Raw genomic sequence first — 25,191 nt, 5'->3', positions numbered from 1 at the left:
TTGTTGCTTTTTAGTTTTTATTCTTATTGTAATATTTCTGTATTTTGTTTCCATTTAAACCCTCATTATTTACTTTTTACTTTTATTTATATTGATCTCAACTCTGTACACTGCTGCTGGAATTTTAATTTTCCTGAAGGAACTCTTCTGAGGGAATCAATAAAGTACTATCTATCTATCTATCTATCTATCTATACCAGCATCACAACTGTCTCAAACCTGACTTAACAAGTTCAATGTTTTATTATAATAATCAAATGACAGCAATCATTTTGATGAAATTATTTAGTGATTTGCCCCACTTCAATTAAAAATAACTAAAAAAAACACTTTTTTTTTCAAGAGCAATGTACAAGTATTGTGTGTCTGTTCAGGGGTCTCACTTTGAAAATAATTTGCACACCTTTCAGAGATCACATTTAGTTCCCCTTAACACAGAGTGGGCCAAAATTTAAAACTGAACAAAGCCGTGGGCTTGGGTTGAACACATTAACCTTTTAATAGGGACCCAAACAAGTTTTGCATTGAACATTGAACAAGCAAGGTTTATATAACTTTATAGTGACATGCAAAATCGAGTTTCAAATAATAATACTAATGATAATAATAATAATAATAATAATAATAATAATTAAAAAATATCAATGGCATATCAAATAAAATTTAAATACAAACTTAATGCCTCTTTTCTATTTGCAGCCTTCTGAGGTAAATATCAAAATATATTGTAGCGTTCTGAAAGAGTTAGTGCTGTAAGGGGGTCTGGGTAATTGTTCTGTTGTGTTTATGTTCCAGTGCAGATGTTCTCCCGAAATGTGTTTGTCATTCTTGTTTGGTGTGAGTTCACAGTGTGGCGCATATTTGTAACAGTGTTAAAGTTGTTTATACGGCCACCCTCAGTGTGACCTGTATGGCTGTTGACCAAGTATGCATTGCATTCACTTATGTGTGTGTAATAGCCGCATGTATTATGCCAGTGGGCCTGCACGCTGTTTGTATGGAGGAAATGCGGACGTGACAACAGGTTGTAGAGAATGCTAAAGGCTCTCAATATTGTTGTCCGGGTAAAAATCGGGAGAATGCTTGCCCTGGGAGATTTTCGGGAGGGGTACTGAACTTCGGGAGGATTGGCGAGTGTGAGAAATTGTGGTGTTACAGCGGCACCGCTGCTGTGTAATAACGGCGGGCCAGCTGTAATGTTAATTTGATATTGCCTCAAGGGCCAAATTAAATTACACGGCGCGCGGGCCACAGTTTGACACCAATGCCTTAGCACATTCACATGTTGCACAATGAGATGTAAGCATGGGATACAGTGTAGATTCCTGTAACTTTCTGTCGGTGAAATACATCTTTTTATTAGCATTTCTTTAATCAAGTAACAGCATATGATGGTTGATATTCATAAATGAACATTCTTAATAAATGGCAGTAAATTAAGGACAAACCAGACTGAGGAGTCTATGTAACGACCTGGCATTTACGCTTTGTGTGGTGTTGGGAGTTGTCTAACTTTTTGTCTGGCCAATAAACTCATAAGTGGCTAATTAGTGCCATTAGTGTGTGTGTTGGCGAGAGAGCCAGGGCTGCAGTTGATGACAGATGGCAAAAAGTTGGTATAAGCCTGGTTTTTATGCATCAAATTACCAGTTTTTCTAGACGGAAGTTTTTATAAATGATTTTGTCGTGGCTATGACCTAATACAAACAGTTTTGCTCAATAAAGTGATCGATGGAATTCCTGTCCTCTTTAAAGCTTCTCGACAAATGTTACAAAAATGTATCAGTGTTGACTGAGCAACATTGTTTTATCTGCTGTGGTCGCTTGTTGTCACTTGTCACTCTGAATTGCATTGCAAAATCCTACAGAACAAATCGTTATGTGTTTATTTTATTTAACGTTCGGAGTGGATTTTATTATGTGCGCAGCATAGACTTACTGTGCGCAGATGGCACTTAAGCAGAATGTTGACGGTGAAGCCTCTAAAATCCACCCAAAACATCTGGTCATACTTGGAAGCCTTAGCTTGTAGCTAGGGATTGATATAACTTTGTTTTCCAACCTTCAGAAGGAATTTAGTGGTGATATTTATTGAATTAAAGAAATAAATCATAAAAAAAAACATGACCGAGCGTGTTGCAACTTCATCATCACCATCATTTATTTTTATTCCTTTCATGAAAATGCATATTTACAAGCCACGTACAATTGACACTTTCATTGTTTTTTTTCTTATACATTTCAATGATCAGAAAGGAGCAGATGGAAGAATTATATTCTTATATTTATCTGCCCCTTTTTTTAACACAAATGACAGTATTTTAGATGACTTTATAACTGTTCCCTCCACCAACACCCAAACTCCAACATACTTTTCCATTTTCCTTTAAGCACTTTCACAATGACACATCCAATCTAAATCAAAACTCAGTTTGATATAATTCCAGTTTTCTCTTTTTATAACGCTTTTTAAATACAAAGATATTCTTACAGCTTTTTAAGTCTTTGTTTAGAGAATTCCATGCTTTCACACCAACAACAGACAAGCACATTTGTTTCAAATTTGGTCGATGTTCAAAGTCATACGGCCTCCTGTGGTTCTCATCTTCAGATGTGAACACAAATAACTTTTGTATGTCCTTCGGAAGAACTTTATTTCTCGCTTTGAACATCATTAATAGTGTATTTAATTTTACAATGTCTTTTAGTTTTAGTAATCCTGACCTAATGAAGAGTGGATTTGTGTGGTCTCTATATTCTACTTTAAAAATGATTCGAATTGCTCTTTTCTGTGAAAGAAATAAAGGCATTATAACTTAGACAACACTGCTCGGCTGCACCTTACTGATGCAGCCAAAAATGTTAAGATAATATCCAAACGGCATACATTTATCCATGAAAATATGGAAAAGTTATTGATAGTGTGTTTGACGGAAAAGCAGCTGAGAGGAGATACCGCAGAAGTCCGCTATACATTACTTCATAAAACTAATGTAGTTGTTGGTAGTACATTCCATTGTATTGTTTTCACACAATATTTCTTATCTAAAAGTTAGTTTTTCTTTTTAAAATCAATCAATCAATCAATCAATGTTTACTTATATAGCCCTAAATCACTAGTGTCTCAAAGGGCTGCACAAACCACACGGAAAACTCACACCCAGTGGGACGTCGGTGACGATGATGACTATGAGAACCTTGGAGAGGACGAAAGCAATGGATGTCGAGCGGGTCTAACATGATACTGTGAAAGTCCAATCCATAATGGATCCAACACAGCCGCGAGAAAGGCATGTTACATGTAAAAAGTGTGCGGTTTTGGGAGAGAGCAAGCACCGATTAATTGCAATCCATTCCAATGAAAGATGTTAAATTACACTCAGAAGTATAGGTACAACAGTACGGTTTAGCTCGGTTGGTAAAGCGGCCGTGCCAGCAACGTGAGGGTTGCAGGTTCGATTCCCACTTCCGCCCTCTTAGTCACTGCTGTTGTGTCCTTGGGCAAGACACTTTACCCACCTGCTCCCAGTGCCACCCACACTGGTTTGAATGTAACTTAGATATTGGGTTTCACTATGTAAAGCGCTTGGAGTCACTAGAGAAAAAGCGCTATATAAATATAATTCACTTCACTTCACTTTATTATGTTAGGGGATTTTAGAAAATGTTTGATCAAGTGAAATTACTCAAACAGAAAAAAATGGTAGGCAAAAACAAACACTAATGTATTTCTTATTAACCGTCTGGAATGGTCGTATGTTGTCTTTAGTTAAGTGGAGTGGTAATGGTATTTTTGGGGGCATCTAGTGGCCCCAATAGCCCATAAAGTCAAACTGATGAGCAATTTTCCCTCCAATTTTTCATGTGTGAGCAAACGCCAAAACTCCTTGCGCATTCAGTGGCGCACATGTGAGCGACGGCAGACGTGCACACTGTTATGCGCTTATCTTTTTATTCGATTTTGTGTGCGGCCTAGATTTGCAGTGCGCAGAGAACGCGGGAGCAGCGTGCAATTGCAAAGGCGCGTACCTTAGAGGGAACGTTGCTAATGACTATGGTCTGGTAAAATAATAGATTTGGTTAATATGCCGTATTTAACATTTTGCAATGTCAATTCCCAAGGCCCAATATATATTATCTCCCCCGACACCTAAAGTGTGTGCAGCAACAAACTTCCAGTTCCAACAACAAACCATCCAGGGCCAAAAAAAAAGTGAGACAACTAGCAGCGATACCAGTATTACAGTAATAGAAGCAATTGCAACTTTAGTTTAATGTGTGCAACTTTAGTCTAATGTGTGTACAGCAACAAACGTCAGCTTCCAACAACAAGCCGTCCAGGGCCAAAAAAAAAAAAAAAGTGAGATAATTAGCAGCAGTACCAGTATTACAGTAAAAGAAGCAATTGCAACTTTAGTCTGCCAAGATTTATACTCCCACTTGCCAGTTTCAAGCAGGTCTTTCAAGTGCTTGAAGTGAACCACACTACATTATGATCATGGAACATAACCATCTGAGTGAAACAGTTATTTCTATTGATGATATTTGTAACAGTCTTGTAAGATGAATGCTAATGTGGAACTCGAGGGGTGCTTTTGTTGACAAATTCCCTGCATGCAGTATTGCCGGAAAAAAACAAGCGTGCACTCTTACAGCCTTTACAATAAAGTTGCTGTGTTACGTCCTGTACGACTGCGCTAACAAAAGAGGAGCTGTATGTAATATCTAACTATAATTATTTGAATCTTGTTCATATTCAAAAAATTTGCTTTAGACTGCAAATTTTGTTCAATTAAGGACACTTATGCATATGTGTAGCTTGTGTGCTATTGTGTGCTTAACTGTTGTGTAGCTGTTGGGTCCTAGTAGCCTAAAACAGTGGTTCTCCACCTTTTTTCAGTGATGTACCCCCTGTGAACATTTTTTTTTAATCAAGTACCTCCTAATCAGAGCAAAGCATTTTTGGTTGAAAAAAAGAGATAAAGAAGTAAAATACAGCAGTATGTCATCAGTTTCTGGTTTCTTAAATTGTATTACGGTGCAAAATATTGCTCATTTGTAGTGGTCTTTCTTGAACTATTTGGAAAAGAAGATACAAAAATAACTGAAAACTTGTTGAAAAATAAACAAGTGATTCAATTATAAATAAAGATTTCTACACATAGAAGTAATAATCAACTTAAAGTGTCCTCTTTGGGGATTGTAATAGAGATCCATCTGGATTCATGAACTTAATTCTAAACATTTCTCCACAAAAAAATAAATCTTTAACATCAATATTTATGGAACATGTCCACAAAAAAATCTAGCTGTCAACACTGAATATTGCATTGTTGCATTTCTTTTCACAATTTTTGAACTTACATTCATATTTTTTTGAAATATTATTCAATAAATATATTTATAAATGATTTTTTAAATCGTTGCTATTTTTAGAATATTTAAAAAAAATCTCACGTACCCCTTGGCATACCTTCAAGTACCCCCAGGGGTACGCATACCCCCATTTGAGAACCACTGGCCTATAACATACCATGTTTACGTCTTGTAAATGACTTGACTAAATTACAAGAAAAGACCAACCTTTTGTGCTCATTTAGGACAATAAAATGTTAACTGGCTGTCTACTTTTGCATAAGGATGAATGGATGGCTTGTATCGAATCTAATAACGGAGGTTAAAGACGCAAGCTTATATAAATTCAATACTTGTTTCTTTGCTGATATTGAACAGAGATCTTATCAGATCACAACACCCCAAGTTGATTTTTCAAACACTATATCAAAACCAAATATACAAATGAACAGAAGTGAACAGATAAGCTGCTACAGAAATTGTCAACATGAATGAATTGATTTCCTACCACTTATACCATTGAAGATGATGAGCGAGAAGTTACGTGCATTCTGGTCTCAACAAACATACAGGTGTAACTCAAAAGTTTGTTTAACCAGCGATTACATTTACAAGGTGAAACTAATAAATGCAACTCAAGATATATCAATACTTATTTTGATATAATTTTGATGATTATGGCTTCCTGCTTTTGAAAACCTAGAATTAAAAATGTCAAAAGAATTTGGGTTTTCAAAAACTGTAAACCAGGATAAAAAAAATTATGACAAATTAAAGCTTGACGTATTTCAAGTTGATATCACATTACCGTAAATTCCAGACTAAAAGCCGCTACTTTTTTCCTACATTTTGAACCCTGCGGCTCATAGTCCTGTGCGGCTAATATGTGGAAAAATATTACTGAAATAAGTGGACTTTTACAAGATATTCAAATGTTTAGAGTTTCACTTGTTCTAGTTTATACAAACAACCATCCACAAGCAATGTAGTCTTTGTTTGTGGATTGTGGGGAGAAAACCAAGTGTCTGGACCTTTTTGACATGAAGTGCTGACAAGGACTTAATGAGCAACAACATGAAACATGGCAAGCATGACATAGATAGAGCATCGTACCTGCCCAGGAAGTACCATGACTGTCCAGAGTTGGGGTCCGCCTCCAGAGATTTTTGCAGACACTGGATGGCATAGCTGTCCCTGTTGGATTTATCCCCAAGATGCTCCACCATATGATGCATCCAGCCTTTGGAGACAAAGGGTAACCGCTGAAAGTCGGTCAACTGTGCAGACAAGTGTTGAATGTTGACAAGTGTCTTACCAAGCTGCTGTAGGGTAGTGGCCTTCACCTGTGCAGGAAGATCCTCTGTCTGCAGAAGGCTTTCATAAGCCTCCTTGGCAGCCCGGTATCTCTTCTGGAAGAAGTACAGAAAGTGGACATCTGTCTTTGCCATTTTTACCTTGTTCAACATGATCAACAACTCAATCTACGTTGCCATTATTCATCCTGCATACAACATAAAGCCAACAGTTCTCAGCAGACACGTGTTCTGACACAGCACATTAGTGGAGAAGCTGTGCTGCCTTCAAATGTAAGCGACATTACCTCTACTGAGAGAGAGAGAGACCATCAGCATACAAAAGAGGGAGAGCCAGAATTTCTTGTTTCCTTGGCAACCCCGTCGATCGGCTCGGAATAATCTCCTATCCCCTCCCGCATTTGCCACCCACTCACACACCACGCTCCCTGCTTTCATTTGTCAGCACTTGACTCAAAGAACAGAAAATAGGGCTTTCCCTGGGACTTGACAGCATTACAATATAAAAGCTGTAGTAAATTAGCAATGCTGCATAAAAATTTGGCAGCTCTTCACTTGCGTTAATGAAGCACTGCAAAAACCATTGAATGCGTGACGATAGCACAGGACAATAGAAAACAACACGCACTCACCTGAATCTCATATAAATGAGCAATGTGGAACTGAACTGCAGGAGGAAAGAAAACAACCAGGTTAGAGGTTATTTGACATTGAAAAACACTAAAAAGACGTAGTCGTCTTTTTCCTCCTCCTCGTCTTTTGCACACTTTGGTCAGTGTTGTTGCATTCTCAACGAACAGAAGCCCTATGTCGGCTTACGGAGAAGTCTGGTGGCGGTGCACCCGGCAGCACCTTCCAGCGTGTGGAGCGCCGCAGTGATGATCTAAGCTGCCTGAGTGACTCTCAACAGATAGAGCGAGGACGAAGAGAGAGAGAGGGGAAGAAAGACAGGGGCTGCCCTTGCCGTGTGCGTGTCTGAGACACATGAGGGGGCGAAGGCAAACAGTGAGAGGCTGGGCTAAAATGGATATTGTTGTCTCCAAGGTAACACAGCAGGTGGGCGAGATGAAGCATCTTTGTTTTTTTTATATCCTAACCAGCCATGGTTTGCTCCCAGGCCAGGGAAAACAACCTTGCTGTATATGTGTTTGACAGCTAAAAGTGACTAATTATACATTGTTTTATTATCTTTTTTGAAGGTCAAATTGGCGCCGTTGTGTTTACAGAAAATTAAATCTGAACATTTCCAGAAAGTCTGAGTAGAAAATTGGAACTTACTTTCAGCTTTGGACAAAGTGCAGGGATTGGAGTCAATCAAAGCTAGCTGAAAATGCTGCGAGGGAACATAGACGGCAGAAATTAGGAAAGGCATCCTTGGTTTCATTTCATGATTGTTAGGAGCGTGCCTACCTTTAGACTTGACTCATAGTCTGTGTTGACCTTGAACATGAGACCCAGGCGAAGGTGGATCTCCTTGGCGCGGGAGAATCCCGGGTCAATATACAACACTTCCTGGAATGCTTTGATCGCCCTGGTGGAGGGAAGAAAGAAACAATAAATTGACTACGATTTGCTTTGACAATTTTGTCCATAGTGGAACTGTCAACTGCAGTGGTACCTCAACTTAGGGGGCCCAACTCAAGAGTGTTTTGAGGTAAAGCTGACAATGACAGCTCTTGAGTTGCAAACAAAATTAAAGTGCAAACATCCATGCCATGAGTTAGTGTAGCAAATGTCTCAGTGAATCCTGTAAGATCCAACCAAAACCTCTGTTTGTCTTCCTCGCTAGCCTTGCCTTATATGTAGCTAGATTGACATACCTTTGTTTTTCTAACAATGAAAAGGAAGAAAGTGAGTGCTGAGAAGTGGAGGATATCCATTGAATTAAATAAAGAAATAAAAAATGACAGAGTGTAGCTAACCTAGTGAAGCAGTTTGATCATAGCAGTGCGAGTACATTGCATTCAGCACATGATCCTTAAACGCAGAGATCCCTCTTTTCAGTCATTCACAATCTTTGTCTCAGAGGGCTGAGAGCGAGACGGCTAGCTTACACACACAAAGAGTAAAGACAGAGAGCCTTGCGACTAGCGACATGCAAGTGAGAGGTTTCGCAAAGATTAAAATAAAAAATTAAGAGGAAACCATATTATATCAATGCCAAGTATTCCGTTCTGGTAATAATTCAGCTTCAAAACGAATGGGCTTCTCAAGCCCATCAACACAAACAAGCGACAATGCCGCGATGGCAACAAATAATTCAAATCAAATTTTATTCATAGAACACTTTGTATACACTGGTAAGTGGCAAACAAAGCGCTGTACAAAACAAAACAAAAAAATAACAGAAGAAGAGAAGAAAACATACACACACAAACATAATGGGCCATTAAAATAACACGGCACCAGCGCCACTTAAGCACTTTGTCCAGTTTACATCTGCTGCATACTTGCCAACCTTGAGACCTCAGAATTTCGGGAGGTGGTGGGGGGTGGTTGGGGGCGTGGTTAAGAGGGGAGGAACATATTTACAGCTGTTGTGTGCGCAGTTGTGAACTGCACTCTCTAAAAGCAGTAGATGATGTCACATATGCATGATTAATTGATTGATTGAAACTTTTATTAGTAGATTGCACAGTACAGTACATATTCCGTACAATTGACCACTAAATGGTAACACCCCAATAAGTTTTTCAACTAATTCGGGGCCCACGTTGATCAATTCATAGTACAAATATATACTATCAGCATAATACAGTCATCACATAAGTTAATTATCATAGTATATACATTGAATTATTTACATTATTTACAATCCGGGGGGTGGGATGAGGAGCTTTGGTTGATATCAGTACTTCAGTCATCAACAATTGCATCAACAGAGAAATGTGGACATTGAAACAGTGTAGGTCTTATTTAGTAGGATATGTACAGCGAGCAGAAAACATAGTGAGTTCAGATAGCATAAGAACAAGTATATACATTAGAAATACATTTGATTATTTACATTAGGTTATTTACGATCCGGGGAGATGGGATGTGAATGGAGGAGGATATTAGTAAAGGGTTGAAGTTGCCTGGAGGTGCTGTGGTGCATGTACAGTAGATGGCAGTATTGTCCTGTTTAAGAATGTCACAACATTGCTGTTTACGGCAGACGAACTGCTTTACGGTAGACAAAAACGTGACTGCCGTTGTTTTGTGTTGTTACCGCGCTGAGAGAACGTTAATGAAACTGCCTAACAATAAACCCACCTAAGAAACCAAAAACTCGCCCTCGATCATTCTACAGTTATAACGTCATTGTGCAGACACACTGTTTATATTGTGGGAAAGCGGACGTGAAAACACGCTGTCCTCACTCAGGTCCGCATGGAGCTGGAGGGGGCGTGGCCTCCAGCTCCGACTGAATTTCGGGACGAAATTTGTCCCGGGACATTTTCGGGAGAGGCGCTGAATTTCGGGAGTCTCCTGGAAAATCTGTGAGGGTTGGCAAGTATGCATCTGCTGCGACAACTAGAAACACATGAGCCTCGACCAGGAGGGCAGTGTAGTGTACCCAGATGTAAAATATATTTTGCACAATCAGCATTTTCATATAAAGCCATAAAGGAAAGGAACAACCTCACAACAAACTTGAAAAGTCCAACAGATTACTCTTCATTCAACCAAAGCTGCTCACACGGTCACTAAGGTGGGCACTAATGTTTGACAGATCAACTTAATGTGTATTTTATTTATCCATGAAAGCATTTTTGTTGTTAATTGTGAGGTGTCTGTGTTAAAATCATAGTTGTTTTTACAAATGATGACGGATGTGAACAAGAGCATGTATTGTCCATGAAAGGGCACTTGATGACTTTTTTTAATTTGATTACACTCTATGGTATGATTTTATTGTCATAATTTTATTGCATGATTTTTGTATCCCTTTAATTTAGGTAGCCAGGGACTGCAGATGGAAATGGTAAATAGAATGCAATGATTTGCAAATCATTTTCAACCCATATTCAATTGAATGCACTACAAAGACAAGATATTTGAAGTTTAAACTCATAAACTTCTTTTTTTTTTTGCAAATAATAATTAACTTAGAATTTCATGGCTGTCACACATGCCAAAGTAGTTGGGAAAGGGCATGTTCACCACTGTGTAACATCACCTTTTCTTTTAACAACACTCAATAAACGTTTGGGAACTGAGGAAACTAATTGTTGAAGTTTTGAAAGTGGAATTCTTCCCCATTCTTGTTTTATGTAGAACTTCAGTCGTTCAACAGTCCGGGGTCTCCGCTGTCGTATTTTACGCTTCATAATGCGCCACACATTTTCCATGGGAGACAGGTCTGGACTGCAGGCTGGCACGGAAAGTACCCGCACTCTTTTTTTACGAAGCCACGCTGTTGTAACACGTGCTGAATGTGGCTTGGCATTGTCTTGCTGAAATAAGCAAGGGCGTCCATGAAAAGGACGGCGCTTAGATGGCAGCATATGTTGTTCCAAAACCTGTATGTACCTTTCAGCATTAATGGTGCCTTCACAGATGTGTCAGTTACCCATGTTTTAGGCACTAATGCACCCCCCGTACCATCACAGATGCTGGCTTTTGAACTTTGCGTCTATAACAGTCTGGATGGATCGCTTCCCCTTTGGTCCGGATGACACGATGTCGAATATTTCCAAAAACAATTTGAAATGTGGACTCGTCAGACCACAGAAGACTTTTCCACTTTGCATCAGTCCATCTTAGATGATCTCAGGCCCAGAGAAGGCGGCAGCGTTTCTGGATGTTGTTGATAAATGGCTTTCGCTTTGCATAGTAGAGCTTTAACATGCACTTACAGATGAAGAGACAAACTGTATTTAGTAGGGCTGTGAATCTTTGGGTGTCCCACGATTCCATTCAATATCGATTCTTGGGGTCGCGATTCGATAATATATCGATTTTTTCGATTCAACGCGATTCTCGATTCAAAAATTATATTTTTCCGATTCAAAACGATTCTGTATTCATTCAATACATAAGATTTCAGGAGGATCTACCCCAGTCTGGTGACATGCTAGCAGAGTAGAAGATTTTTTTTAAAAAGCTTTTGTAATTGTAAAGGACAATGTTTTATCAACTGATTGCAATAATGTAAATTAGTTTTAACTATTAAACGAAACAAACATACGACTTATTTTATCTTTGTGCAAACATTGGACACAGTGTGTTGTCAAGCTTATGAGATGCAATGCAAGTGTAAGCCACTGTGACACAATTGTTCGGTTTTTTAAAGTTTTATAAATGTCTAATGATAATGTCAATGAGGGATTTTTAATCACTGCTATGCTGAAATTATAACTAATATTGATACCGTTGTTGATAATATTCATTTTTGTTTCACTACTTTTGGTTTGTTATGTGTCGTGTTTGTATCACCTTTCAATTGCTCTGTTTATTGCATTTCTGAGTCTTGCTGGGTCAGGTTTGGTTTTAGAATTGGATTGCATTGTTATGGTATTGCTGTGTATTGTTTTGTTGGATTGATAAAAAAAAAAAAATAAAATTAAAAAAAAATCGATTAAAAAAAAAAAAAGAGAGAATCGATACAGAATCGCACAACGTGAGAATCACGATTCGTATTCGAATTGATTTTTTCCCCCACACCCCTAGTATTTAGTGACAGTGGTTTTCTGAAGTGTTCCTGAGCCCATGTGGTGATATCCATTAGTGATTGATGTCGGTTTTTGATACAGTGCCGTCTGAGGGATCGAAGGTCACGGTCATTCAATGTTGGTTTCCGGCCATATATTTTCATCCAACATAATTTCCCAACTCATATGGAAACGGGGTTTGTAAAAAAAAATAATTATAACAGTATTGAGTTACAATAATTTCCAACAGTACGTAATTAATAGACCATATACAGTACCGTATTTTCTGGACTATAAACCACGCTGAAACATAAGCCGCAACCACTAAATTTCGAGGGAAAAATATACGTTTGCATATACAAACCGGACCGGACGCAGATATATACGATGTGAAATTAGATATTTACACAAATATTTTGTAAGTGTTTATTTAAAAAACAGCTGATCAAACACTGTCATGAATCCACTAGCTACGGAAGCTAGGTCTCCAACCTGCTAAACAGACTTAACGCCATAATAAAGTTTGGTGAATTTACTGAAGAATTTGTGAAACTGAAACAATACAAAAATAATGTCATTGTAAGTTAATAATAAACGTGTTAGCATATTAGTTAATGTTAATGACGCTAGCTTCATTACATTGCCATTGCGCATACAAATATTCATGAAAACACATTAATAGACATCACACATGGGACGGTTTAGTAAGTATGAATTGATTTAGTTATATTGTGAAACGTTACTTAGAGGGATGAATAAAGAATCCTTTCAAGCATAAACGCTATGGACGGTTTTAAACAGGAAGAACACTTTAAACTTGCAGCACTAAAAGATGGCACCAAACCAAAATTAATCATTTCAGTCCTCTGCTTGGGTTTAATGAAATATACAGAACACAAATCATGGCAATTAGCGGAAAAAAATTCCACATATTAGCCGCGGGAATCAAAGTAGCAGTTAATTTACGGTACATACAGTCATACAATATAATACTTATATTCGTTTTCATATGAAAAAAAACAAAAAAACGACAACACTTATTTTGAAGGTTTGGCTGCATTTATCTTGCTGTGACGGTCCGCCACAATTAAATAAATGTAAGGGAAACCCTGCCATCTGATCTGAAGATTAATTATTCCCACAACAGGACAGTTGGCTTTGTAAACAGATTTTTTTGCTCCCAAATTGTGTTACTTCACAGCAAGCTGCAGATGAGCAGACTGCTGTTACTTCCTGTGTGTGTGTGTGTGTGTGCGTGTGTGTGTGTGTGTGTGTGTGTGTGTGTGTGTGTGTGTGTGTGTGTGTGTGTGTGTAAACCTGGCACCATTCTGCCCTCCCACGAGACAAAGATGGTGGATGACTGAAAAGACGGCTCACTGCGTTCAGTTAATTCTACTGTTTAATGCGCTCTGGTGCTGAAAGCAATGCACAGAGTACGATGTCTTTCTCCCTGTCGGAAGCAAGAAACTAAGAAACCATAGTTCGGCTCAACAGTTCGGATTAGCGACCATGTCTGTCACTTGAATGCCGGTGATGGCAGAGAAAGAAAAAAAAACTCCAGCTCTCGCGGTTACATCATCGCACTAATAAAACCTCAATGTCGATTAATCGTGCAGACCTAACCCCTGTGCTGTAGGTGGGTAGGGGTGAGCAAATCAAACGCTCTGCAAACATTCCACCAGAGAGGAAAAACATTTTGCTTCAGCACATCAAACTTTATCAGCAGCCTGAAACGGCAGCATCGCTATGACGCTGTTTTGAAAACCAACAAAGACAGCTGCTGCTTAAGAAGCTGAACAAAATCATCGTCTGTCCCCGTTGCCTCAAGAAAGGAAAAAACATCACCAAAGACAACACACACCCTGACTTCCACCTATTCCACCTGCTACCACCAGGCAGGCGCTACAGGTGCATCAGAGCCAGAACAAACAGGCTCAGAGACAGCTTCTTTCTCAGAGCTGTCACCATGTTGAACTCTAACTTATAATAATAATAATTCACCCCATACAATATCCTGCCCTAATACCCTACTGTGCAATACTACCTTTCTTGTGCAATACGTCCGACACTGATTGTTATTCATGACTTCGGTACTCTAGTCTTGTTCTGTATATTGTACAGTATTTTGTATTTCTATAGTGTTTTGTATATTGTACAGGATTGCTTATTATTTTTATTGGATAGTAGTCTATTTATCTCAATTGTTATTTTTTTAAATTTATTACCTCTTATGTTATTTATTTTACCCCATATTTGTTCCCACTACCGCACCTTAAATTGGAGTCTCTAATCTCGTTATATGCAAATATAATGACAATAAAGTCCATTCTATTCTTCTTCAAACCAGGCCACAAGTCCAATTAACTCTAAATTTAAAAAACAGTAGATATTCTGTAAATAAAAGTTATCAGTCTTGCTTTTGAGACACTGTATCTGTCAGCTTTTAAAGAAAAAAAAAAAACACATTTCCCAATAATAATTCCTGGTATTCAAGAGGGAACAAACTCTGGGAAAAGCTCCAACAAAATAAGGGATGTGAGGCTGCAAAGATCTATACAAAATTATCTTAACTTGCTTAAATTCATAGGCGGTTCTGTTTAAATCAGCACATGTCCCACTACTCACCACTGAAAGGCGTTGTAGTGGAAGTAGACCATTCCCAAACCATACAGAAAGGCAGCATTCTGAGTGGGATGAAAATACTTGCATGAAGCTCAATACAAAGAAAAACTGATCTGTCTACAACATGACTTTTATTATGGAGTGTGGTTGTGCTGGCTCACCTTCCAGTAGTCTGGCTGTAAACTGTAGTACCTCTGGTATGCCGATAATGCTGTCATTGGAAGAGCACAGAATGGGGGTTAGATGAAGCAAAGGACATGTAAGGAAACCACCACAACTTCAGGGTGGTTAAGTAGGGTAAGGGACTCACCTTTTGGGTAATCCTCTAAGAGGAGGTTGAAGTGGCCTAACTGGCAGAACACCTCAGGCTCAACTTTCCCCTCCGCCTTGAGGATGAGCGAATCGTAGCAGCGGACAGCCTGAGGAGTCAAAAAACAAATAAACAGTTCACGCTCGTCATTTATGTAGAAAGGGGAGAGGGGCTTCAAAAGGTTTATATTTCTTCCCATATGTTTGAACTAATTTTCATCCATCCATCCATTTTCTACCGCTTATTCCCTTTGGGGTCGCTGGTGCATATCTCAGCTACAATCGGGCGGAAGGCGGAGTACACCCAGGACAAGTGGCCACCCCATCACAGGGCCAACACGGATAGACAGACAACATTCACACTCACATTCACACACCAGGGTCAATTTCTTAATTTACTTTTCTGTTTGTATGAAATAATATTGCCATTGAGCACAATACTGTTCTCTGGAGATATGTACGTATATTATGTACTACATGTATGATATGGAACTGACTATGACATTCTCAATAAACAACAGCACATGAATACAGCTCAGGTGGTGGTTAAAAAAAAAAAAAGTGTCTGGAAAAAGACGACAACGGGGACAAAAGCTAACTGGAAATATAAAGTCAAGCTGAAGTTGAACTGTTTTGCCCCGTGAGTCATGACACATGAATATATATTCCCGGATAATAATTTCCCCCAAACATCCAGTACAATCAAAAAGGTTTGAAGCAGCCATGTTGGCAAGGTGAAATAAATTTGGGCCCAATTCGATAGGTACATCTTTATTGAACAACTAATGATAATGAACTCCATAACTTAGCCAGCCTTATTAATCGCCGTGTGCATGCGTCGTAATACGCTGCAAGAACGCTCGCTCTTTGCATCGGTTTCATTTTCAACTACGTGCACTTAAACAGTAAGAATATCAACCCCTGTAAAAGTGACTGTTAGTTTTACCGTTTTAAATCAAAATGATTGAAAAACCGTGAGTGATGATCACGCTAGGGCTGGGCGATATGGCCTTTTTTTAATATCGATATTTTTAGGCCATATCGCGATACACGATATATATCTCGATATTATGCCTTAGCCTTGAATGAACACTTGATGCATATAATCACAGCAGTATGATGATTATGTGTCTACATTAAAACATTCTTCTTCATACTGCATTAATATATGCTACTTTTAAACTTTCATGCAGAGAGGGAAATCACAACTAAGTCAATTGACCAAAAGTGTATTTATTAAACAGTTATTAAGCAGTGGCACAAACATTCATGTCATTTCCAAAACAGAAAGTGCAAGATTGTCAGAGACATTTTAAAACAAGCTATGAGTGCACTTTTGTGCATGATGTCACTAAGATGACATCAAAACAACACTCAATTAAAGTGCACTTTTTGTACGGAACGCCACTACAATAGTTTAAAACAAATACAGTGCACTTTTGTGCATGATGTCACACAAGATATTTCAATAAGTGTCACATAAAAATGAGCTGCATAATAGGAAATCAAATAGTGTTTGTCCTTTGCTGTGTGGTAGGTTACTGCGGACATTATCTTCTTTTGTTGTTGACTATTTCTTTCATACGGTGTTGATGTGGAAATGGTTGACTCGGCATTTTGATGGTGTGGCACAGAACGGATATGTTGACATGCAGAGTAAGCACTCTTCATTCTCTAGCAGGTGACTTTTCAAATGATGCTACATATTAGCATTAATGCTACTTTTTGTAGTAACGCTTGTTCCCCACCTTTGACAAATTTCGGTTGTCTGTTCGACATATTCTCACTTGAAGCCAAACCGCCACCAGACCATGGACCGCCCGCTGTTTTTCTTGGGCATTAAATGTTTCTTCATTAGTTAACAGATTTGCACCTTCTTTCTCTCGCATTACCACTCGCACCACAGCTAACGTTAACCATGCTGCTACCTCTCTACTCCACGGGGGCGTATACGTATGTGACGTATGTAAGAAGGTGCGCTTGCTGTCTGTGAGAAGGAGAGACAAGAAAGAGTGAGAAGAGCCTGTAGTGTAATGCCAGCAACTAAAAGCAACTGCGTGAGAATGTATACTCCAATATCACCATATAGTCATTTTCTATATCGCACAGAGACAAACCCGCGATATATCGAGTATATCGATATACTGCCCAGCCCTGGATGACGCGTTGATAAAATCATGGACCGACTTAAGATAACCTGCTAGCTCGTTTAAATGCTAACATTAACAAGAAACTCTCCTGAAGGAATCAATAAAGTACTATCTATCTATCTATCTATTAGGGCTGGGCGATACATCGATATAAACGATATATCATGGGTTTGATTCTGTGTGATATAGGAAATTACTATATGGTAATATTTGAGTATAGGTTCTCACACAGTTGCTTTTAGCTGCGGGCATTACACTACAGGTGTTTCTCACTCCTTCTCGTCTCTCCTTCTCACAGAGACGTAAAACAAGCCCACCTTCTTACATACGTCACATACTGTGTGTAGCGTCATACGCCCTCGCCGAGCAGAGAGGTAGCAGCATGGCTAACGTTAGCTGAGGCTGGTTGTGCAAGCGGAGAGAGTGACATTACGAGAGAGAAGGTGCGAAACTGATCACGAATGGAGGAAGAACAATTAATGCCCAAAAAAAACAGCAGGGGGGTCCATCATCTGGTGGTGGTTTGGCTTCAAGCGGAAAGATATTCAGCAGACAACAGCAATATGCATGGTATGCAGCAGAAGTGTTGCTAAAAAAGGTAGCAGCACTACTATTTTGTTCTTTCATTTAAAAAGTCACCCGCGACAGAATGAAGAGTATTTAATAAATAGAGTTTTGGTCAATTAACTTAGTTGTGATTTCCCTCTCTGCATGAAAGTTTAAAAGTAGCATATATTAATGCAGTATGAAGAATGTTTTAATGTAGACACATAGAATCCTCATACTGCTGTGATTATATGCATCAAGTGTTCATTTAAGGCTAAGGCAGAATATCGAAATATATATCATATATCGCAATATGGCATAAAAATACAGCGATATTATTAAAAGCCAATATCGCCCAGCCCTACTATCTATCTATGAAAACAAGAGCTATTAACACTATTACAATGTTAAAAGATACGAGAAATAAAGTGGAATCCCGATTCACAAAAGCCTCGATTTGCCTTCTTTTTGGTTTACAAACATTTACATCTTGCAAATATGCCTTTGTGTGCGGGCCATGTCTTGACAAACAGAAGTTTTATTTATTTATTAATTCATTCATTCATTTTGTGTGCTGACGGAAGCCCTATCGAGGCTGAAATTTTGATGACATCACTTCCTGTAACCGCAGGCACGGCCATTTTGAAGAGGAAGGGCCCCATGGTCACAACCTGTTTATATTCTGTACACCAGTTCCAAGCGTTTCAAGGCTAGTGACACTTCTAATTAATTTCCACAATTGTCGCCCCTCCCGCCAAAAAAGAGCTGTGTCAGCCTGTCTTAAAGGGGAACATTATCACAATTTCAAAAGGGTTAAAAACAATAAAAATCAGTTCCCAGTGGTTTGTTTTATTTTTCGAAGTTTTTTTGAAAATTTTGCACCTCCCGGAATAACCCTAAAAAAAGCTTTAAAGTTCTTGCTTTTCGCTATTTGCGATGCGACTGTCCATTTCCCTGTGACGTCATACAGTGCTGCCAATACAAACAACATGGCGGTTACCACAGCAAGATATAGCGACATTAGCTCGAATTCAGACTCGGATTTCAGCGGTTTAAGCGGTTCAACAGATTACGCATGTATTGAAACAGATGGTCGGAGTATGGAGGCAGATAGCGAAAACGAAATTGAAGAAGAAATTGAAGCTATTGAGCGAATAGCTATTGACGCTATTCGGCCATAGAGTGGGTGTACCTAATGAAGTGGCCCATAGCATGGCCGCCTTATTAGCATCGCCGGTAAAATGTGCGGACCAAACGATCAGGACTTTCGCATCTTGTGACACTGGAGCAACTTAAATCAGTCGATTGGTAAGTGTTTGTTTTGCATTAAATGTGGGTATTTAGTTTTAAATTTACCTACAGCTAGCGTAAATAGCATGTTAGCATCGATTAGCGTAGCATGTTAGCATCGATTAGCTGGTAGTCATGCCGTGACCAAATATGTCTGATTAGCACATAAGTCAACAACATCAACAAAACTCACCTTTGTGATTTCGTTGACTTAATCGTTGCAAATGCATCTGCAGGTTATCCATACATCTCTGTGCCATGTCTGTCTTAGCATCGCCGGTAAAATGTGCAGACGCTCTGGCAAATTCAATGGGGGTCTGGCGGAAGATTTCTTGCCAGTGGTGCAACTTGAATCCCTCCCTGTTAGTGTTGTTACACCCTCCGACAACACACCGACGAGGCATGATATCTCCAAGGTTCCAAAAAATAGTCGAAAAAACGGAAAATAACAGAGCTGAGACCCGGTGTTTGTAATGTGAAAATGAAAATGGCGGGTGTGTTACCTCGGTGACGTCACGTTCTGACGTCATCGCTAAAAGACCGGTAAACAGAAATGCGTTTAATTTGCCAAAATTCACCCATTTAGAGTTCGGAAATCGGTTAAAAAAATACATGGTCTTTTTTCTGCAACATAAAGGTATATATTGACGCTTGCATAGGTTTGGTGATAATGTTCCCCTTTAAAGATCACTCTGTGTGATTAGAAACACTTTGAATGTGTTCAAACTCTTAGTCTTAGTTTGCTGTATCGCTTTGGGTTAGTGGACAACCACTGAGCAAGCATTTTAGCTACGTAGTTAGCCTACGGCTTGCAGCACCTTCATTTTGAGGATTTTGTCAGCCAAGGGGGATGTATTTCTTAGCAAGTCTTTAATTGTGATGAGACCGAAAAAGATACCACAGCAGACCTTTAATACAGTGTAGGGGAAGGCAATACCTGGATGGGTACAAGCCAATCTAGAGTTACCTTGTGCTGCGAGTACACACATTTGATTTATTTATTATATATACACAGTGCAGGCCAAAAGTTTAGACACGCCTTCTCATTTTATGCATTTTCTTTATTTTCATGACTATTTACATTATAGATTGTCCCTGAAGGCATCAAAACTATGAATGAACACATGTGGAGTTTTGTACTTAACAAAAAAAGGCAAAATAACTGACAACATGTTTTAGATTCTAGTTTCTTCAAAATACCCACACTTTGCTCAGATTACTGCTTTGCACACTCTTGGTATTCTCTCAATGAGCTTCAAGAGGTAGTCACCTAAAATGGTTTTCACTTCACTGGTGTGCTTGCTTGCTTGTAAAGCGACATCTTAAGGCTCGTCTAAAGTTTGCTGCTGATCACATGGACAAAGATAAGACCTTCTGAAGAAAAGTTCTGTGGTCAGATGAAACAAAAATGGAGCTGTTTGGCCACAATACCCAGCAATATATTTTGAGGAGAAAAGGTGAGGCCTTTAATCTCACACCAATTCCTACCGTCAAGCATGGTGGTGGTAGTATTATGCTCTGGGCCTGTTTTGCTGCCAATTGAACTGGTGATTTACAGAGAGTAAATGGGACAATGAAAAAGGAGAATTACCTCCAAATTCTTCAAGACAACCTAAAATCCTCAGCCCGGAGGTTGGGTCTTGGTTATCTGTCCTCTTACTATTGGGCAATCATCCTTTGCTGTAGCCATTTCTAAGATAAAGTAGCGTACAGTTCTAACATTTGTCAGTAGACTCGCTATGGAAGAGCTAAAAACTACCGTTCCAAAAAGATAACGGACGCTGTCAAAAAGGAGCCACGAAAATAAGACCTGTACACACAATGGCACATCCTGAAGAGAGAGTCATAAAGTATCTTAAAGATTATGGATTATACCAAGGGTAGGGAACCCATGGCTCTAGAGCCAGATGTGGCACTTTTGATGGATGCACCTGGCTCTCAGATTAATCTTAGCTGACATTGCCTAACACGATAAGAAATTAATATTTCCACTGGTAATCGGAGTTAAAAATAACGTTCAAAATATAAAACATTCTCATGCATTTTAATCCATCCATCCATTTCCCACCGTACCTGTTCAAGAAGTCGCATTAATGGTAAGAAGTATTTTCAGCTTCAGAATAACAATGTTATTAAAAAGAATACGAGACTAATTATACTCAAATAATGTTGATGTAAAAAGGCACGCTTTTTGTTGTATTCCGTGTTAAAAAATATTAAATGGCTCTCCCGGAAATACATTTTTAAATATTTGGCTTTCATGGCTCTCTTACACAAAAAGGTTCCTGACCCCTGGATTATACCATTATAGCGCGTTTCGACCTTCAAGGTACTCACAGCCGTTTTGACACTATTTCCACATTCACCCATTCATACACTTTGATGGCGGGAGCTGCCATGCAAAGCACCAACTACAACCCATTAGGAAGAAAGGGTGAAGTGTCTTGCTCAAGGACACAACGAACGCGACAAAAATGGCGGAAGCTAGAATCGAACCTGCAACAATGAAGTTGCAAACAAGTCCGCTCTACCACACGAGCCACGACATCCCCTTGGTCTGTCAAACATAATCAATGAAACATTTTGACTCGAGAACCAGCATTATGATATGTAAACCACAAGAAAGTGTTTTAAATAAATAATAATATGACCCCTTTACTGCACCTTATAATTCGACGCACCTCTTGTATGAAAATAAACCTGAATTGACTTACTCAATCGGCAGGGTGCCTGATATTCCGGTGCGTTCTATAGTCAGAAAAATACGGTACATTTCTTGCAATTGGGTGCATTTATACACTATATTTTACCTTTAGATTTATTCTCATCCAGCAACCTCGTTTTGACACTAACATGTTTCATGTAATGTACCACAGAATTGTTAGTAGACAATTTACTAATATTAAATCTCTGTAACATGCATGCCACGCCCCCTCGGGTGACATACTTCCGGTTTTGTGACTTCTGTTTATAATCCGTCACATCAAAACTATACTTTCTTTCCGGCTCCTAATAAATTCACTAAAACTACAACTGGCCCAAAACTAAACGTGTTTGGATTGTAATCGTCCGACATGATTGACAGCAAAGTAGACAGCTGTCAATGTTTTAGCTCGGGGAGCATAGGAAGGCGACAACAAGTAAGCTAGCCAAGATGGTTAGCTAACTAGCGAGCTTGTTTCGGTGCTCCTGATGGTCTCTGTGTCCTGTAACTCAATTTGGAGTTTAGGCAAGGGAAACAGCAAGTACCAGCGGATGAGGCGAACATTCATCAAATTGTGTTGATTGCTATTTCATTAAAAACATGCGTAAGTGATATTTTGACCGGAAAATTAATGTTTTCAAAACACGGATTTTGTTTATTTGCAGATATTTCACATGCCTGATGAGATGCTGTCGGTTATAAATCAATGTTGCGGCTGAGGCACTTTTTCCGTGTTTTTACGCATTGAAATCAGAAAGAAGGTGCATTTCCGGAAGTCTACGCATCCCAGAGATGCAGAATTTTTAAATTCTTAACCGACCCTGCCTTCACCAGGTTAAAACATTGGTTTGCTTGTTTTTTGTTTTTTTATCGATTATCGCTTTACGTCGGTGTTGTGCCAAAATGTGACTGCCTGCCAAAAAAGTATTTCCTTTGCGGGATCACGCAACGCTTGCTAAAACTGCATTGATTGGCTATGTCTGTCCACAGCGGATTACTAAGTGTAAGACAAACACTTTATCTTTGTGGTTATTGTAACGCTACGTGTTTGACATTATTTAAGCCTTTATCGTGTCCGGAAAATGCCAGTTTGCCTTTTCTGTGTTATTAGTGAGATTTAAAAAGGACTGTTGTCACTCCGATGTTGATGAGATAAAAGCGCTTTCTTATTTTGGAAGACACGTACAATTGTAACTCTTATTTCTTTGTGCACCTAGTAAATAAGTGTTTGGATGTATGTAAAATGTTATTGCCTGACAAAAAGTGATACAACGTAACATTTTAATATTTACACATCGTATATTTACACACCCATATTTTAATAGAATGCCCTTATATCAAAATCAAGTACCTACTGTACTGTTTACTTGTTGAAATATTAGGGGTTGTAACGGTACACAAAAATCTCGGTTTGGTACGTACCCCGGTTCAGAGGTCACGGTTCGGTTCATTTTCGGTACAGTAAGAAAACAACAAAATATACATTTTTTGTTATTTATTTACCAAATTTGCAAAATCTTCAACCAAAAATATTTTTCTTAATGGAATATTTGATGTGAAGTAATCAGAACCTTGGATAGGTCAATAATTCATAATAACATTGATTTTGATTCAATATTTAGTTTTGAGCAATGGCAGTTTGAAAGAAAAAAAAACAGCTTTGTTTTATTAGTCAACGTTGCAGCTTTTTTCTAAATTACATTTAGCCTTTAAGCTTTTTTATTTCACTTTTGTTTATGTTTATTATAATAGTATTTTTAGAATGTGCCGTGGGCCTTTAAAACATTAGCTGTGGGCCGCAAATGGCTTCCGGGGCACACTTTTGACACCCCGGATATAGATAATCCATCCATCCATCCATTTTCTACCGCTTATTCCCTTTCGGGGTCGCGGGGGGCGCTGGCGCCTATCTCAGCTACAATCGGGCGGAAGGCAGGGTACACCCTGGACAAGTCGCCACCTCATCGCAGAATAAAAAATAAAATCTGATAAATCTATGGGTAAAAAGCAGAGCCTGGCGACGCATGCGAGTTTATCATAACTCTCTCGCTCTCTCTGTCTCTGCCCCTCCCTCACGAATGCTGCTGCGTGCACAATTTGTTTTGTTTTTAACCCCTTCTTAACCCTGAACGTACATTGAAAATACACGCAACTCTAACTTAAAATGCTGGACATTTCCGGTGAAAAGAGGAGGTATGGTCAGTCTATCGTAGCTCGGTCGCTGCTAGCATGCCGTGTGTTGTGCCTCGCTGTGCATTGTTTACACAACGTGCGGTACGCTACTTAATATGTCAATGTGGAAACTCGTTCGGTACACCTTCGAACCGAACCGAAACCCCCGTACCGAAACAGTTCAATACAAATACACGTACCATTACACCCCTATGAAATACACTTTACAAAGCTAAAATACACCCTAAAAAACACTTTTCTGCTGCCAAAAATGTACTTCAGGTAATATTTTGATACGGACACATCTTAACTCTGCATATTTGACTAAAATACCCAAATGTGCATTACATATATCAAAATCAAATACTTACTGTACCGTTTACTTGTGAAAATTCCTCTTACAAAGCTAGAATCTACCCAAACGACCACTTTGCTGCTGCCAAAAATTGATTTCAAGTAGCTGAGATGGGTTCCAGCACCCCCGCGACCCGGAACGGGACAAGCAGTTTACTTGTTGAAAATACCCTTCAAATCAATTTTTGGCAGAAGCAAAGTGGTCCTTTGGGTAGATATTTGCTCTAAAAAAGGTATTTCAACAAGTGAACAGTACAGTAGGTACTTGATTTTGATATATGTAATGCTCATAAGGGTATTCTAGTACCGTATCTTTCGGACTATAAGTCGCAGTTTTTTTCATAGTATGGCCGGGGGTGCGACATATACTCCGGAGTGACTTATGTGTGAAATTATTAACACATTACCGTAAAATATCAAATAATATTATTTATCTCATTCGCGGAAGAGACGAAGAAAATGTCAGCAATCGTCTCACACACACGCCAGCAATCGTCACACACGCATCAACCAATAAAAATTTGGCGGGGGAGGGTCATGGCAGAAGTGCACTGTGGGTCATGGAATGCTAACTGCTTTACGCTACTGCCGTAGCTGTTACAATGGTTCATTTCATCGTTGGCGGTAACTTATAAAAAGTGAGAAGGGCTGAACAAAAATGGCACCGAAAAGGAAATAATGTACTGCAGATTACAAGCTGGACGTAGTAAAATATGCAGCAGAAAACGACAAGAGGAAGT

General features: G+C 39.0%; 1 protein-coding gene across 2 annotated transcripts in view; it reads right to left on the bottom strand.

Annotated features, from left to right (window-relative positions):
- Positions 1–25,191, bottom strand: part of LOC133544096 (histone demethylase UTY-like) — an 84,209-nt gene that overhangs the window by 42,364 nt on the left and 16,654 nt on the right. For both annotated transcript variants that reach the window (XM_061889143.1, XM_061889144.1), the window contains exons 3-10: positions 15,237–15,345; positions 15,088–15,137; positions 14,930–14,988; positions 8,079–8,199; positions 7,947–8,001; positions 7,301–7,335; positions 6,671–6,764; positions 6,469–6,595 (exon numbers count right to left, since the gene is read on the bottom strand). In XM_061889143.1, the coding sequence (XP_061745127.1) occupies positions 6,469–6,595; positions 6,671–6,764; positions 7,301–7,335; positions 7,947–8,001; positions 8,079–8,199; positions 14,930–14,988; positions 15,088–15,137; positions 15,237–15,345 (650 nt within the window). The remainder of the gene's footprint in view (positions 1–6,468; positions 6,596–6,670; positions 6,765–7,300; positions 7,336–7,946; positions 8,002–8,078; positions 8,200–14,929; positions 14,989–15,087; positions 15,138–15,236; positions 15,346–25,191) is intronic.

This window comes from Nerophis ophidion, linkage group LG27 (genome assembly GCF_033978795.1).
Source record: "Nerophis ophidion isolate RoL-2023_Sa linkage group LG27, RoL_Noph_v1.0, whole genome shotgun sequence".
Classification (NCBI taxonomy): Eukaryota; Metazoa; Chordata; class Actinopteri; order Syngnathiformes; family Syngnathidae; genus Nerophis; species Nerophis ophidion.
The sequence above is the reverse complement of the archived record's forward strand: the minus strand, read 5'-3'. Positions and strand labels throughout refer to the sequence as shown.